Source organism: Vidua macroura, chromosome 1 (assembly GCF_024509145.1).
Source record: "Vidua macroura isolate BioBank_ID:100142 chromosome 1, ASM2450914v1, whole genome shotgun sequence".
NCBI classification, from domain to species: domain Eukaryota; kingdom Metazoa; phylum Chordata; class Aves; order Passeriformes; family Viduidae; genus Vidua; species Vidua macroura.
This window is the reverse complement of record NC_071571.1, coordinates 49,494,865-49,511,758: the sequence shown is the minus strand read 5'-3', so window position 1 is coordinate 49,511,758 and position 16,894 is coordinate 49,494,865. Positions and strand designations below refer to the sequence as shown.

Genomic DNA, 16,894 nt, shown 5'->3' with positions numbered 1-16,894 from the left:
GTACACCAAATGCAATTAGATTACTGTTGTGTCTCTTTGTATTTCTGAATCCTGACTGATGACCAAAATGGGTTGCTTAGGTAAGTACTAAATACCTTAGTATTGACTAAATGAGACATCAGTTTGAGATCAAAATATAGCTTCTGTTATGTTCTAGAAATGAACTAAGAAATGAAAACTGTGCTTTTCAGAAACATGGCTTTTTCTTTCATTAGGATTATGTTGACATTGCTCCATTTTCAAGTGGTTAAAATGTTTTCAGACTATACTCTGGCTTCCTTCAATAGTCAGAGTATCAGGATTAGTGGTTATTTTATTGTTTATCATCTAGTCTGGACAAGAGGTGACCCTAGCAATAGGAGGAAGGATAAAGACTGGTACCTACATTGAGTGCCTACAAAATCAGGAAAGATCTGGAATTCTTTTCTTATCTAAATAAGAACAGGCAGGTGATAAGAACATCTTGGGAGACTCTAGAGAGGACAGTGACTCTTCTTTTACACAGGATATGAACTGAACTGTGCAGTTTGTTCCCAGAAGAATGTTTGAATCCATATAAGCTTTTTTCCAATGCAAACTGTTTAGCCAGGTTTCTCTGGATATTCCTGTGAGTAGTTAAACCCTAAGATCCTACTTTCAGCTGAAGGTGGAGCACCACAAGTGCTTTAGGGCTCAAAGAACATTTGGAGGAAGTCTTGGGGTCTGGCTTTTCGCAGTTATGCTTTCCTTCTCTCTCCCTGGCCTGGATGGTGTTCAGTCTCAAGTACTGTGGCCATTCTCAGGTGGAAAATATAAGCACAAAGATTTTGTTATCAATGGGCATTAAGCTAGTGTCCTGTGAACTTCAGCTATTTCTAAAATTTATAAGTCAATTCTTTAACTTCTGTCTCAAGAGTAAATTCATGCAGCATTAGTTTTCAGATACTTATTCTGAAAGTGATTTTTCCTGTAAGGCTATTTGTGTTGAGTTGTTTCCAGATCTATTAGTTTTGTGGGCAATACTAATTTCTCTATTTATCCTTCTTCTACATCAACTTTTGAGTAAAATAGCCAATTACTGATGTAGGTATTGGCCATGTAAGCACTGAATGCTTGTGGCAGGTATGTCAGGACATGCCCCATGCTTGAATATCAGAGGTAGTTTGCTGTTCCTCCAAAGTGTAGCATCTTTCCAAGTGATTTGAAGAGTGTCTTGATTGTAAATCTCCCTCCAGTACATGAATTTTGGAATAGCTGTTTTGAGTGTTCAAGTGGAAACTCTCACCAGTATAACTGCTTGGTGAGGTTTTTTTTCCCATTGTTTGCAATCCATGCTGTAGAGCCAGAAGTTATTACCAGCTGAGCATGTAGTCAGATCTGTTAACCAGGGCAAGCCTCCAGACAAAACTGTTTTTGTGTGTTTCCTTCCCTCCTGCCAATAAAATCCATGCAGCTGAAGGAAACATGGGCATAAAAGCAGTGTTCTGAAATGCAATGTAGCTGTAAATATTACTTTGCACAGATGAAAAGAAAATGTATGTATTTCTTCAGGCTAATTAGTATAATGATGTATACAGGCTCTCAGCAGTAAAATAGCTCCAATCATCCTTAAAGTTCATAGCCAGTAGTGCACACTGATGCTTTTTAATTTTTAAATTAATAAAGAAGCACTGGTAGTTCTGTAGACTTAGGTCACCCTTTGCTATTGTACCAGGCGTGTCCCTTTATGTTTGCTGTGGGAGCAAGCTCCTTATTAAGACTTGCAAAGGCTTCAGTAATGAGATGTGCAAAAACTCTTCCCAGAAGCCTAATGTTTAACTGATGTAACACTTGAAGGTTTCTGTTTATGCCCTTTGAGTTTTTTGTTACAGTATTTGAAGCAAGTTCTGGCTTATATAAGACAGAAATAGCCACTTTGCCCAGGTGGTGTTTGAGAGAGAAACAGCACATTCCCAAGACCAGAAACTTGCAGTAGGAAAAGGAAGAAGCAACCACTAAGACAAATGTGTTTGAAGCATACTTTGCAATTCCTCTGAAGATCAGGCTTTTTGACCAGGGTAGGAGGAGGTATGGGACAGAGCGCACTCTAGTGACTGCCTTGCACTTGGGACATTTTATTAATTCAGCTTTTTCTTGTGTTTTAGGACCTTTGCACAGAACTGCAGAAACATCGAACACTTAAATCTGAATGGGTGCACAAAAATCACTGACAGGTAAGTCAAAGAGGTTTTTTGATTGATGGGAAAATTTGGAAAAAGAAGTAGCTGAAGGTATTTTTAGTGTGTCTGCTGTTTTACAGCACGTGTTACAGTCTTAGCAGATTCTGTCCCAAGCTGAAACATCTGGATCTGACATCCTGCGTAGCCATCACAAACAGTTCTTTAAAAGGCTTAAGGTAAGAAGATTCAGTATTGTGGGCTAAAGAAAAGTGTTTAAAGAGCTGTTCAGCATTTAATAAAGTTTAAAAATTGGTGCTGAACCTTTATACTGTGAATCAGCATGGTCTGTATTCTATATTGAAGACTTCTGGGGTGTAGACTGTGGTGCTTGTGTGTGGTCTTTTCTCATGACTTTTCTGTGGAGGCCTGGCATAGTCCACTGGCTATCATTAATTTCTAACAGTGTGTTTAATTTGGGTTTCCCACTGTTATGACTATTTGAAGGCTGGATTTAACTTTATGTATTTTTTTAATTCTCCCAGTGAGGGTTGCAGAAATCTGGAACATTTGAATCTTTCCTGGTGTGATCAGATTACGAAGGATGGTATTGAAGCACTGGTGAAAGGGTGTAGTGGACTAAAAGCTCTATTTCTTAGAGGTTGCACACAGGTACATAATTGCTTGGGTGATCCTTTAGGAATAAAATTTTATTTTGGGATTTTGAAATCCCCATGAATTAAAAAATGTCATTTTTGTTATAGTATTTTTTTCAATATTGCAAGATGTGTACATTTCTTGGGCTGCTTTGCTGTGCTTTTAATTTCTTGTTTCTTTTCCTATGTCCAATTTAATTACTAAATACAGTTAGAAGATGAAGCATTGAAACACATTCAAAATCACTGTCATGAGCTTGTAATCCTGAATTTGCAATCATGTACAGTAAGTATTTGAAGCTTCCACATTCTCTAAAAATCAGAAATAATTTTGAATGCTAATGAATTGATCTACTATACAATTAAGTGAGATAGTACATTTCTGCAGTTTACAGGATTTTGTGTGGAATAGTGGCTTTACATGAGCTGGCTGTTTCTACAGCTGACTTTTGACTTGAAGTGTTGGGTTATTTTTTTTCCCTTCTTTTACCACATCTTTTAACTCTGGTAAGCTCTAGAGTAAGAATTAACTGCATTCATTCAAATTTCATGAACTGTGTAGCATTTTGGTCATATTCATAATTCTAAGGTTTCTGAGCAGAAGTCATGTTCTGGGCTACATAATAGAGAGTAAAACATAATGGCATCGTAACTGAAGATGATTCAGAACCTTCAGGCAGAAGGGCATGCCTTTCCAGTATTAATGGAGAACACATTTGTTAGTGATGAAATGACTGGGAATCATTCATGTACTTTTAATTCTACTTAGATAACACAAATTTTCTTTGCTCTGGTTTATATTGGCTTTTTCATTGTTTGTGATGTGACTTTTCAGGAATGGGAAAGGCCTTCTTTTAGATTTTAAATATACCTAAGTCATTCTTTCCCTTCAAATCAGCCTTAAAAGATATTGAAATAAATGAGAATGTCAGTGTTTCAGTCATGTGGATTTGAATAATAAAATTATATTTTTGTTTGTTTGTTTTTGAAAAGTTTTCTACTTTTATTGCTAAAAGGTATCATAAAAACCTGCAAAACCTTCAAGTCTGTTTTACAGATTGTTCCAGAATGAATGTGGCATGGGAACATTTTTTGTTATAATTGAACCTAATAAATTTCTCTGAAGTGTTTCTTTTTTAGTGTTAGGGATTATTTAAAGTTACATTAAAATTGCAGAAAATAAGAACAATACTAATACAAAGCTTGAGCTTCCATGATATAGATGTTTAGTGAAAGAGAATTTTTCAGTCTGAATGTAGGTGCCCACTGAAAGTGGGCAGAGAATGGCAGTGAAGTGCCTTCTTTTGGTCAGAACCACACTTAAATAAAGGCAGTACGTGATTTCTGCCCCTTTTACTCTTCCTTTTGCTTTCCTTCTCACAAGTTCTTTTTCTGTTATGTTTTGCCTGAGACTAATGAGATATATCAAGGCCGGCCTTTTCTGACTATTTTTATGAAAGTATCTCAAGAGGTCTGATGATAATCAGTTCTTATCTCTCCCACTTAACAGTGGCATTGGCACTGAAGTGCACCAGAGCTTTCCCTTGGTCAGGATGTCTGTTGTTATGTAGTACGAACAAAAAATCCTCCTGAGGGGAAGTATTTTTTCCTTTGAGTTTTCTGAGTTGCTAGTCTATGTGACCTACCTAATTACATATGCTTTAAAGCTGTATTTCACTGGAGGTGTGTCCTGCTTGCTGTGGCTTGGAAGCAAGCTTCCAGAAGCATCTAGGATCCATATGATGAAAGGGATTTTTACGCAGCAGGTGTCCTTGTGCTTTATATGACCCCCCACTGTAATTCTAGTGACTCGGTTTTATGGGCCCTGTAAAATGCCAGGCCAGCTCCAGCAGCTGTGGAATGAACTTGTATTAGCTTTGGAAACTGCACATCTGAAAGGTACCATCTTTAGAGATAGATTTGAGAAACTTGCAGGGACTTGCAGGCATTTTTCAAACACTTTTCTTTCCTGCCAGTGATATGGGCATTGAAATCACAAGCAATTTCAGAGTGGAAAACTTTCATATATGACTTGAGGGCTTTTTTCAGCAGCATAAAATTTACATAGTCATTGCCTTCAAAGCTGTCCCTTTTGCCAGTAACAGCGTCGTGAGTATTTCTCAAAGCAAACAGAAGAGTTCCAGAAAACAACATGGTTTTGGAGAGTCAAATCCAGAAGTACCTGACTGATTTAGACAGAACTCCAAAACTTATCTTCTTACCTGTAGATTATACAAATCCTTCTGGATCCCCAAAAAGAAAACGAGACTTCTAATTTTCTGCTGATAATAATTTGACTGAATTAGTTGCAAATCTAAACTTCTGATATTAAAAAGTGTTGGGCTAGGGAGGGGGAAGCATAAGGTAATCTCCCTTTGTGCCAAGCTACTGCTATTTCTCATCCTGTTTTCATTTAGGAAAGGTTATTTTTGTGGTAATAGCATCAGAAATATGCTACAGTTGTATGAGCATACTCAAATGAGGGGCTTATACAAGGCTTGTATATTTTCTATTAAAAGTACAGTGGAAGTCTTTGGTACTATTGCAAGAGTATTATTAAGCCAGGAAATAAAACAACCTGTTCCACACAGCAGAAAAATTAAATTCATAGTGTTAGGAGGAGGAGGAGGAGGAGAGAACTTTTTCCAGAATAGAAGACTTGTAAACAAAATGGTATTTGCACACACACAGTAACCCAGTTCCTGTTGCTACTTTGTGTGCAGCTGCAATGGGGCTATTTATTATAGTTCCTGTTTCAGAGAGAAAACTTATTTATTCATATTCTTAATTTAGAGTTACTGCTTATAGAATATCTACTACAAAATGTTTTTGAGAAATGAAAAGTCCTCTTTTGAGTTAAATCTTTCATCAAAGACAACTAGGGTTGTCTAGGGTAGGGCAAATCTGGCTTTTACACTTACCTTCTGTAAAGAATGGGTTATGTGTAATTGTTTCCCTGTAGCTCTTGCTTCAAAAATTATCAGAAGGTGAAGGGTTTTGCCCTTGGGTCCTACCACTCTTGGGCAAATTAGGTAGTTAGCTCTCCTGCTGTGAGGTTTCAAATCTCTTTTGTACTGTTCCCAAACTTACACAGTCACTGGAACGAAAGACCTGGACCCCATCAATATATAAGAAGTAAGCACAATTAAAAAAAAAAAAAAAAAAGAAAAAATATAAAACAAAAGCAAAGTGAAAGAGGAAGACAACAACAAACAACTCTCACTTTGTGATTCAGACTGCCTTGAAGTAGGACTTAAGGTCTATGGAAAAAATACATAGTAAAGTAGGAATAGTAAATGTTGATTGTCTTCAGTGTTATCTTTGTATGTCGTTTCACAACTGTATTTTTTGGTTGGAAATCCAGGTTGCCTTGGTTATATACAGTATGACAGTAGCAGTTCAGTAGCAGTGTCTTTAGTTTTGTTCTTGGCTGATTACTTGATAAGGAAGTAACTTCAACGTTCTTCTGTATTGCAGCAAATTTCAGATGAAGGCATTGTGAAAATCTGTAGAGGATGCCATAGACTGCAGTCACTCTGTGTTTCAGGCTGTAGCAACCTGACAGATGCTTCTCTCACAGCACTTGGTCTGAACTGTCCAAGGCTGAAGTGAGTATGTCATGAGTGTGTTGTAGGTCATGTTTTTACTGGCCTGATCTAAGAAATTCACTTCTGAAGATGAGCTGCATTTGCAACCAAAACATTAAGTACATAAACTTGAGGGCTGGTCCTCTGTAGCTTCATATTAATGTAGTTCACTGTATATCAGAAAAACAAGAGTTAATATATAACAAATAAGATACGCTCAACCCAGCGGTTCAGTTCTGTGCTTCTAGCTAAATATTGTAGGTACTAACTACAAGCAAGAAAAAAAGAAGATATAAAGCCCATTACTTTTTTAAAAGCTAAAAAGATCTGTGGTTGTGTTGTTCCTTTTGATGTTTGTACTGTGATGTGGTTTTATGCAGTCATTTGTCTTAAAAAATAGCTGAATTATATATGATTATTATATTTAAATATTTTATTATAAAATTGCTTTTAATATGCTCTGCAGTATAGCTTGGTGTTCTTAAACTCTGAAATAGTGTACTCATGTCTTTGCAAGCATGGACTGATATTTATGAGAGATGTTTTGAACAATAGGGGCTTATCAGTTAAAAAATAATAACACATTGGTGTAATTTGTGCAAAGACAAATTACATACACTTCCACACTGGTGTAATTTGTGCAAACATATATGTAATTGTGGGCTTTAAAACCAAAGCTCAGTTATGCAGCAGCTCCCTGGTTATGGAGACATATTGTAGAGACAGATAATACTTCTAATTTTAATGTAAATTAAATAGAAAGGTTTTTTGATGACAAATGGCCACTTATGACAGGAATGCAGGAGTCAGAACTTGTTATCCTTAAATCACAGACCATGGAGAAATGAGTAGTCTGTAAAAATTAGGGGATGCTGCATTCAAATGCCAGTGTACCACTGGGTGACACATAGTGTTCCTTTAGCTGAATAGGTGAAAAAGAGCTTTTGTTACTTTAGAAAACCTGTCCTTAAGACGATTCCAGGCTGACAGTCCCCTTTGTGTCCCTGTTCATACTTATTAGGAGCTTAGGAGCCTTTTGGCAAACTTACTGGAGTTCCCTAGAAAGCTGTGCTATTACTGCTGGTCTTTTTCCACCATTTCTCTCATTTTCTCAATTAGCATCTCAGATGGGAAATAAAAGGAGGTCTAAATTGCTGCTAGTTGTGCAGTTCTTTCCAAGGGCAGTACAAGTGCAGCAGGAATTGTTTCGACTTCAGTAGGAAAGCTGTCAGCCACGAGGGGGAATGCGTCTACTGCTCTGCTCCTGTAATGAGGAGCAGTACAAGGAAAGAAAATGACCCTTTGCAGTGATTACTGCTGAGGATTACTGTACATTGGAAGGACAGAGGATACAGCTGGTTACATACAGCTAGACTTCTGGGATCGTGGATGGAAAGTACTTGATAAAAATTGTGTTGAAAATCAACGGGAAATGTAATTCTACACTTGTTCTGTACCTTCTGAATATTTTAGTGTTGAGTGTGAAAGAAAACTCTGCCTCTGCTGGACTTATTGGCCCAATTTTTGAATATTTTTGAGGAAATTTTTGAGTATTTTCTGTGCTGTGCTACTCTCACTTCAGAATCTTGAATGTCCTACTATGCTACTTTCCATGATACTGCTACATTTCCCTGATTCAGTTGTTACTAGTCACAAATATCTCCTTGGACAAAAACTTAGGTCAAGCTTTCACCAGACCCTTCAGCTACATTTCTTATCTCACATCAACATACAGATGTGTTGTCATCCCTGTTTACATTTGCTCATTTGCTCTTTCAGGTGCTTGGTAGCTTCTCTTTTTTTTTTTTTTTTTTTTTTTTAGCACTTCTTAATGCTAAAATACTTGTAGCTATTTTGGCAAGGCTTGTCAAGAAAAGCACCTGTGAACCATGAATGCCTTTGTCTGGGTGGGACTGTGAAAGTTAGGATCGTATTCCTTTCAGCCCCACCAGCTGCTAATTCCACATGAGTAGGGAGGTGCTGAGTGCAGAGACATTCCAGGTGTGCCCAGAAAACAGCTGTAGGCAATGAATGCAACTGTGAGTCTGTCTCGGAGAACATTTCTTTATAAGAGTGGAGAATCTCCTTTGGATATCATTTTGCCTCATCAGCTCCTATTTTAGGTACTTTTTCACAAATCACTGAGTGGGAAATTCATGTCAGCTGTAACAGGAAAAAAAGAAGAGCCCTCTGTATTTAAGCACAATCAGTAAAACAAGAGGAAAAATTAGAATATTATTTCCATAATACCCAGTGCCTTCCCACCTGTTTTTTCCATTCTGGGGCCTGATTAATGCAGCATGTGTGTATACAGCTCACTCCCCATTCTCCTGCCCTGAGTGTCTGTGCACCCAATTTCAAGAAAGCTAGAGCTGCTTATCTTCTGGTTTCTTATTCCTCTGTTTCTATAGTTGTCTTTTCAACTGGGTATGCAGGAAGTAGCGTCCTCATTATTTTGGATATCATTGCAGATGTCATTGCCTCTCCACCCCCCTTTAAAGTCAGCCATGTAATGAGATGGGGTTTGTAGCAAGTAATTGATGAAAGGAGTTCGAAGGGTGACAAATATGACCTGAATTGTGGGAGTTTTTTTGTGGTGGTGTTGTTTTTCCCCTTCCTATTTGGTATCATAAGCAATTTTCAGAGTAGCTGAGAGTATTTTATGATAGGCTGCTAACTGCCCTTGCTGGAAGGACACAGAATTCCTGAATATAAGTCTGTAAAGTAAGTCCCAGAGTTATTAGAACCATCCATGGGAAAAGATGCCTGTCTTGTACTTAGCTTGAGTTTCCCTTGTACTTCTGAACCTTGTTGAAGACTGGAACTCTGAAAGTGGCTTTTTAAGCCTGTGGGGGCTGCTCAGCTCTAAACTTGGTTGCCTCTTGCTTATGGCTCGGAAGAGCCTGATCCAGCGAAGTCATAGTCAGAGCCCCACATCCTGTACTTTGGTGGTGTTGTAATTTGTTCATGCGCCCAACGTGGCCTTTCCCTTTGCACTTTCTCTCTAGAGAGAGTGTTCTAATGGCCTCCCAAACTAGTGGAAGGATCTGGAGGCTTCTCAGTATTGCCACAAAAAGTTCTTTTGTCCTTCTTTCCCTGCCTCCTCCCCACCAGCCCTGGTATAGCAGTGGTGGTTGCTGTGGTAAGTTGCGCTTAGTTTGTACTGCTCATCCCATGGCACTGTGATTTCTCCTTATTCATCCTGGTACTCATTTCACCTGCAAAGGGAAGTGTTCATTAAAAAAGGACAAAGAAAACAGAGACAACATCATTAGTGGGATGGAGGCCTGTTGTACATACTAGTTGTGCTATTTGGGGCAGTTCACCTTCTGTTTTTTTTGTTGTTGTTTTGTTTTTTTTTTTTTTTTTTTTTTTTTTTCTTTTTTTTTTTTTTTTGTTTTTTTTTGGTTTTTTGTTTTTTGTTTGTGTTTTTTTTTTTTTTGGTCAGTACTGCTTCCCAGTGCTTCTTGGAACAGTATTAGGATTATCTTTCTAAAACACTGTCGTTTTCTTTAAGGTTGTGTTGATATAATTTGTTGTTCTTACTCTGGGCTTGGAGATTTTTAGCTCCTTGCTTTCTGGTAACTTGCTTCACTGTGCTTCATGCAGAGGCTCTGAGGGGATTTCTAGTAAGCACTTTCTCAGTTTTGTGGTTTCCCAGCAGCCTGTGCTTAGATAACAGGTTTTAGATGCAGGCTTCATTTGCATTTTCCTTAACTCAGGGTTATTTTCCCTTATCTTTCCTCAGATAACACATGAGAAAACTTGATCACTATGCTTTTAGTGAAACAAGAGGTTAAAATAACCCTAATTGTGTATAATTTTTTTCCACTTAATGTTCTCTGACTGTCAGAATCTCCTGATAAACTGGATTAAAAGTCTGCTTTTTAATTTGAAATCATGGTGAAAAATAGGGGGAGGGTATGTGTGGTGTCTTTGTGTATATATACACATACTTTTGCTAGTGAGAACTTAAGTTGCAGAAGACAGATATGTATCTCAAATGTGTTTGCTTTTCTCTATGTTAATGTTTTCTTTAACATTTAAAACTTTTCCAGGATTTTGGAAGCTGCAAGATGTTCACATCTCACAGATGCTGGGTTTACCCTTCTCGCACGGGTAAGGGTCATTTCAGAAGGTTACAGCTCGCCCTGTTTCATTGCTGCTGAGCAGCTGTGAATTGATGTAGTCCTGCTGGGAAGCAGTATGAGAAGAGGAAAATTAAAGTAGAAAGAAGCCAGTGGAGAAGGGGGCTAAAAAGCTATTTTATTTCTGGATTATACTTTGATCTGCAACTTGATCTAATTTGCCATCTATCATTGCATTTTTCACTTTTTTAATTTTTCACTTTTTTCTTCTCCTTTTCCATTTGTTTCAATCATGTTTATTACAGTTAACATAATTCTAAACACGTATTATGTATTCTAGCCAAATTTCCCTTGTATTGATGGCACATGTCCTTGTGATATTTACATCAAAAAATAGCATATAATAGATTGTTCTGAAGATAACTTTAAATTACAGATCACTTACATTATACATTATAAGCACCAGTGCCCTGGTTCATGCTGTAAATACATACAGTAAGCATATTGCTGGTGTCAAATGCTTCATATTAGACTTGAGTGTTTGCTGGTTAGGAAATCTGAGTACAAAAATTATACTCTGTAAATGGGATTTATGCTGCTGATATTTAATGTGACTGCAAAGGCGTGCTTTTTTGGTAGCCACAGTGGTTAAACAGAGTGGTTTTCTGATTGTCCAGCATTACATCCTCAGGCTCATGGTAGGCACCTCAAGCCTCCTCTTAAGCCTTTTTTTTCTATTCCTGGAAAAAATGGATTGGGAATTGAGCCGAGCTTTGGCACTGTGTGGTCTGCTGCAAGGTCACAAGGTTACATTCTTTTCTTGAAATTAGTCATGATCAGATATTGAAAGCACTTCTGAAAGCTTGCTGGGGGTCTTTCAGCATGTTGCTGTGAGACTATTGTTTGTGTAGGTGTGACACACAGCTTCCTTCCACCCTTAAAGTAGACCCTATTTTAATATTTTCAGCATTCATTGGCAAAGCAATTTGGTTTTAAGGCTTCTTTCTAATGTATGACAGTGAAGAGAAATGTGCCATGGGCTTAAGTGTATTCCAGATGAGTTAGATGCAGCTGATAAAGGCAGAAGTTGGATTTGTGTGTGTGCAGATGAGTTGGCTTTAGTGCACGGGCTGTAAATACCATGGGTTTGGAGTGAGGGGGGAAGGGAAGCAGGGCTGCTGAGGACTGCTATGTCCTGTTCAAACCTTACAGAACAAGGAGGAGACATTTCACTTTGTAGGAGAAAGGCTGAAATTTAGATGTTTCAGAGGGAGGTGGGGTATTGCTTGTTAATTCATCTGTTTATTTCTTTTAACAGTTCTTTTTTTGTCTTTCGATAGTGATGAAATGTTTGAAGGGCTTTAGATGACAGTTTCCTCTTGCAAGCTGTGCTGTCCCATATTATAAGCCCTGTGCATGATTTTATGTCTATATGTTGTTTTATTTCATTTTTTGTTTATCTGTTCATTTTTTGTTTATTGTAGAATTGCCATGAGCTGGAGAAGATGGACTTGGAAGAGTGTGTTTTGGTGAGATTTAATATGAAAAGGAATATTGAATGTCCAGTGTAAGAATGCAATACATTAACACCTTTGTCTAGATTTTTTTTGGTTTTTATAAATAGTGTTGTGTTTGTGGTAGGAAATAAAAATAATTATTGGGAAATTCTATACAGGGAAATACTTGGAGAGTAACAGGTAATGAGTTTTTTTCCAGAAATAACAGAACCTTCATCTGGTAGAGAAAGAGATACCTTATTGGAGGGTTGCCTCTCCTGCTGTCTGTTGCTTATGGTTGATGTTTGGTTTCTTTTATTCCCAGATTACTGACAGCACATTGATACAACTTTCCATACACTGTCCTAAGCTTCAAGCACTGGTAAGTGTACCTCCTGGTCTGTGGCCTGTGGTTCTCCCCCATGACACACAGACAACTCCTGCAGTACAAACCCAGGTTGTTCACTCTGTGTCTAGAAATAATTCCAGATGTACAGTGACACTGTGCAAAATATGTGCAAGTTTCATAAGTATTCTAAAAGCAGCACATTACTCCTAAAATATTTACATGCATTGTGTGATTAAAAAAATGTTACCAATCAGTGAGTGAAAACCAGAAAGCTTTTATTTTATGGTTAACATCCTTCATATTTGATTCCTTACATATTTGATTTAACTTAAAGCACTCAGATCCTTTATGGATATTCTCAAGTGTTCAGTAATGGTTTTCTTAGGGAGTATGACACTTCACATCAAATATTGAATAAACAAAACCACACAGAGAAGATAAATGTAATCACTCTGTAAGCATGCAAGCACTTTTTTCCAAGCACTTTTTAACATTTACATAATAAATTATGGAAGGTTTCCTTGGACTTGACTTTTGAACATAATTGGAGAGGATTGAGAGTGGGGTTCCCTGCTTACTGGATTTCAAATAACTATTTTCTAGGGAGTGGTTGCTTAGATCTTTCAGGTCATCAAAACCAATTCAAGGTAACATAAATTTCTTTGTTCTTCAATCAAGGTACTTGAAAATTGCTGGATTGTTCTTACAGTAGGAGCTCCTGTATTTCAGGCCAGTTGTCCTTTTCATGTAGATTTGTTATAACTACTTAGATCTACGTGAGAGAACAAGTATCTTTATAATCTGTTCTTAGATGGGATTAAAGGAAGGTGTTCTACTTCCTTAATTAAATTGTGTTATGATTAGTGTTACCCAGTGTTACTAAGGTAGCAACATGAAGAAGGATGGCTTTTAAAAGGAGCTTGTTCACTATTTAATATTGTTGGTTTTTTTTATTTTTCCTTATCAACTGTCCAGCTTTATTTCTGAACTGTCATTCTTGATGTTAAACCAAATGAGTTGTCAGGAGCTGTGGAGCCATTTATATGGGATGTGTTTTTATATTGTAATCCTGGTTGCAGCCAGTTCTTGCAAGAGGTCTTTTGTATGAGTTCTGTCAGTGCTTCAACAGAGATACCATAAAACCTCATAAATCCCAAGCATTTTTTTCTGAACCTGCTCCTCTTTGCTGGCCTTTGTGTGTTTGCCCACAGACAGGGAAGTGTGGTATTGGTAAAACATTTCAGCTTTTCTAAGGGAACCAGAAAACTTGATTTCTTTGGTGTATATATATATATATATATATCTTTATATATAAACTGTGGATAGGACGGATACATACTCAGAGATTGTGTGTGAACAGCAGTGGCTGAGAATTACGGGAAAAGACAAGACAAGGCAGGCACGTGCCAAATACAGTGCATGAGCTAATCTTGGTGCTTCCGGTGTCCTGTAAATTCCTTTGCAGCTGTGCTTTAGTGTATTTGCAGTTAGAACAAATATTTTGGAGTTCCAGAGATCAACTTTGGATTTGCTTTTGTCATGTTTGGAGACTCAGTAGATGGTGGAAATAGGCAAATCTTCAGTATTAGAGTGCTTTATTGCCTAATGTACTTAAGTAATTTCTGGTTAAAGTATTTAATTGTGCATTTAAATTGGTAGAGAAACTGTGAAATACTCATGGTAGTCCTGAAGATGAGAAGACAATTGAATTCTTCACAGCATGTGAAGTTCTCATAGTATGTCATGCCATACTTGATTTATGCACAGCATTTAGTATGTATTAGCAACAAAAACAAACAAACACAAAAAAACCAAAAACAAAACCCAAAAAAACCCCACCCAAAATAATTTGACCATATCTCTTTGTTCTTAAGATTTCAAGCAATTGTATTTGTAAAATTCCACATTATTAATGCTCTTTAGCAGGCTTGGGAAGTCAGAAAAATTCTGTGGTTTACTATGAAGTGTGTATAATTTGGCATATTTGTTCTACAAAGTTCTACGAACTCAGCTGTACATCCTGTATTGTCCTTGCAGTACCAAATACTGTGTCCCAGGAAAGCTGATTTTATAAGCTGCTTACTTCCTGGGGTTGAACACTCCTAATTAGCCAACAGCTTCACACAACCTCCTGTCCTTCCTTGGAACAGCAGGTCTGTTATGAATGTTGGTTAACCCTACAGCTGCTGATTGTCCCCAGGCTCTGAGCCAAACCAAGTGCTCAGAGCACATACACAGAGAAAGGAGATACAGGAGAGACTTGATGTCTTTGAGGACTTGAGAGACTGCCTGAATGGGTGGCAGGAGTTAAAAACCTGTTGGTAGGGGCAAGAGCTTTATTTCTACTGTCGTTTGGAAACTGTGTGCCCTCGTGGTATTGCTTGGAGTCCCTGCTGGCTGCTCACACTTGGCATGTAAAATTGGACCAGCTGGAGCTGAAGGGAAGCTGCCAAGGTGGCTCCCATCAGACTCCAGGGGAGATGCAGACCTGTCTCCCAGCCTTTCTGGGGTTCCCTGTTCATTCTGTAGAGCAAAGGCAAAAAAAGTTGAGGGCAAATTGTTTCAAAGAGCAGGACAGACCCCCTTGTGTCTGGTAGCAGGAAGGAAATGCTCATGACTGTAGCTGAGGTGAAGTAAGGTTGGAAGTCCCCAGGTTGCCCTGTCAGGCTGGAATGAAAAGATGTGTTGTACCCAAAGAGGGGAAAAGTGTTAGAGCTGGGGGCTTGGCAGGAGGTCCTTTTGAGCACTGCTATTTTCTTGCTCTGAGTTAAAAAGTGCTTTTGGACTGCTGCAAGTGTTTCTTCATCAGCTGCTGTCTGAAAAAAAACAACTTGGGGCAAGGAAATGCTACTTCAGAACCAGGCACTGTTAGACTTAGGTACAAGTACAGGCAAAACACAGGGCTGAGCATAAAGAAAGGCACTAGCTCAGAGCCCAGGGCAAGAGGAGTAGAGTTCACAGATCCTGCACATTTCACTGGAGAAAACTTGAGAGCATTCATTTCAGTGGTGACAAAGAATGGTTTTTTAAGCCGCCTCTGAGGAATGTCTGTTTCCTGTTGTTGTCATCATCCGTGCTTCTCCAAAAGTCATGAATTCCCTAAAGAAATGAGGAGAGTGCTTTATGTGGTGCCACTGCCTGAGATGCAACATCATTTTCCGTGTTCTTCAAATTCAAGGGAGTAAAAAAATATGCTGAAGAGGAGCAGATTTTTTTGGTTTGTTATGCTGACTGTTGCAGAAAAGACTGCTCCTGCAGCTGTACAAGATGTTTATTGCTCCTTGTCTGTACAGCCTGAGGTGCCAAATGTTCATGGCTTGTTTTTCTTTGAAATCGTTATTTGGCAAATCAGTCTATTGTGATTGTTCTCTATCTATGTGGACTTGCACAGCCTTGGTCCTGGTGTATGTATGAGAACACGGCAGCTGTGAAACAGTAACCCCTGAGCAGATACTCATCTATTCCCATATGTTCTCGATCATCCTTTAAAGTTGTTTCTGGCATAGTACTGTTTGCACTGTGTGGGACAATTGGAAAAGAATTCCCACATTCATAGAGAGCAAGGGGGCCTGAAGAGTTTTGCCAGTGATGTGTTTTGGGACTCAGCTCGTTTGGAAGCAAAGTCAAAATCAAGTACAGCCATTTTGTTAAGTAAAGCAGTTTCTTTTTTTTTTTTTTACTTTTACAGATTTCAGCTGTGTATTATTTGTAGCTATTTAACCACTGAAGTGAAGGGAGGTTGAAGAGGACTTCTAATGTCCAGAGGCTCGAGTAACTTAGGACTGAGGGATGTTGTTAATTGTTTGCCTCTCTGTTTTAGAGCTTATCTCACTGTGAACTGATCACTGATGATGGGATTCTTCATCTGAGCAACAGCACGTGTGGGCATGAGAGGCTGCAGGTGCTGGAGCTCGATAACTGTCTCCTCATCACGGACGTGACTCTGGAACACCTGGAGAACTGCCACAACCTGGAGAGAATTGAGCTGTACGACTGTCAGCAAGTCACACGAGCTGGAATCAAACGGATCAGAGTATGTGTTTCCTGGCTTGTTCCCATGGAAAAGCCAGAGCTGTTGGTAATGCTTAAGATTGTAGCAGTCCTACAGTTGTCCCAGGCAAGGAAGGCTGGATAAACTGACTGTCCTTCTGTTAGGTCCCCATGTGTGTAACTTCCCTCTATGAACAGCAATAATTGTCAGTTCTAACTTGTGACATTTTGCTGTTGGAATCATGAGCTCTTACCTTCTGCTTTCTGTATTTTTTTCAAGTAGTTTTAGGATGGTGTAATGGCATGCTAAATCCTAAATATATATTAATACACAGACCCAATAGTAAAACATCTGCATGGATATTTCAGTTGATGGGCTGTAGGGCCCTCAGGCCCTGGAATCCAGCCCCAAACCTTTTCCCTGAGTATCTCACCCATTAGGTCAGGGACCACCTGCATTGTGGAGGCAGCGTTTTAGCCTTGAAGTTGAACTTGTCTGCGGCTTTGTATCCCAAATTTGCATCCAAACACTTTTGCAACTGGAAAGATCATCCCTGATAGTGACTCAAATTGAAGGCAGAAGCACAATTTTA

At 38.5% G+C, this 16,894-nt stretch overlaps 1 protein-coding gene across 2 annotated transcripts in view; it reads left to right on the top strand.

Moving 5' to 3' along the window:
* Window positions 1-16,894, top strand: part of FBXL2 (F-box and leucine rich repeat protein 2) — a 51,447-nt gene that overhangs the window by 32,256 nt on the left and 2,297 nt on the right. Inside the window, exons 6-14 of one of the 2 annotated variants that reach the window (XM_053970889.1) lie at window positions 2,124-2,192; window positions 2,279-2,374; window positions 2,681-2,807; window positions 3,003-3,077; window positions 6,269-6,399; window positions 10,437-10,497; window positions 11,951-11,995; window positions 12,288-12,344; window positions 16,132-16,344. In XM_053970889.1, the coding sequence (XP_053826864.1) occupies window positions 2,124-2,192; window positions 2,279-2,374; window positions 2,681-2,807; window positions 3,003-3,077; window positions 6,269-6,399; window positions 10,437-10,497; window positions 11,951-11,995; window positions 12,288-12,344; window positions 16,132-16,344 (874 nt within the window). Of the gene's footprint in view, window positions 1-2,123; window positions 2,193-2,259; window positions 2,375-2,680; window positions 2,808-3,002; window positions 3,078-6,268; window positions 6,400-10,436; window positions 10,498-11,950; window positions 11,996-12,287; window positions 12,345-16,131; window positions 16,345-16,894 lie in introns of both variants that reach the window. The other variant, XM_053970898.1, reaches the window with a different exon arrangement.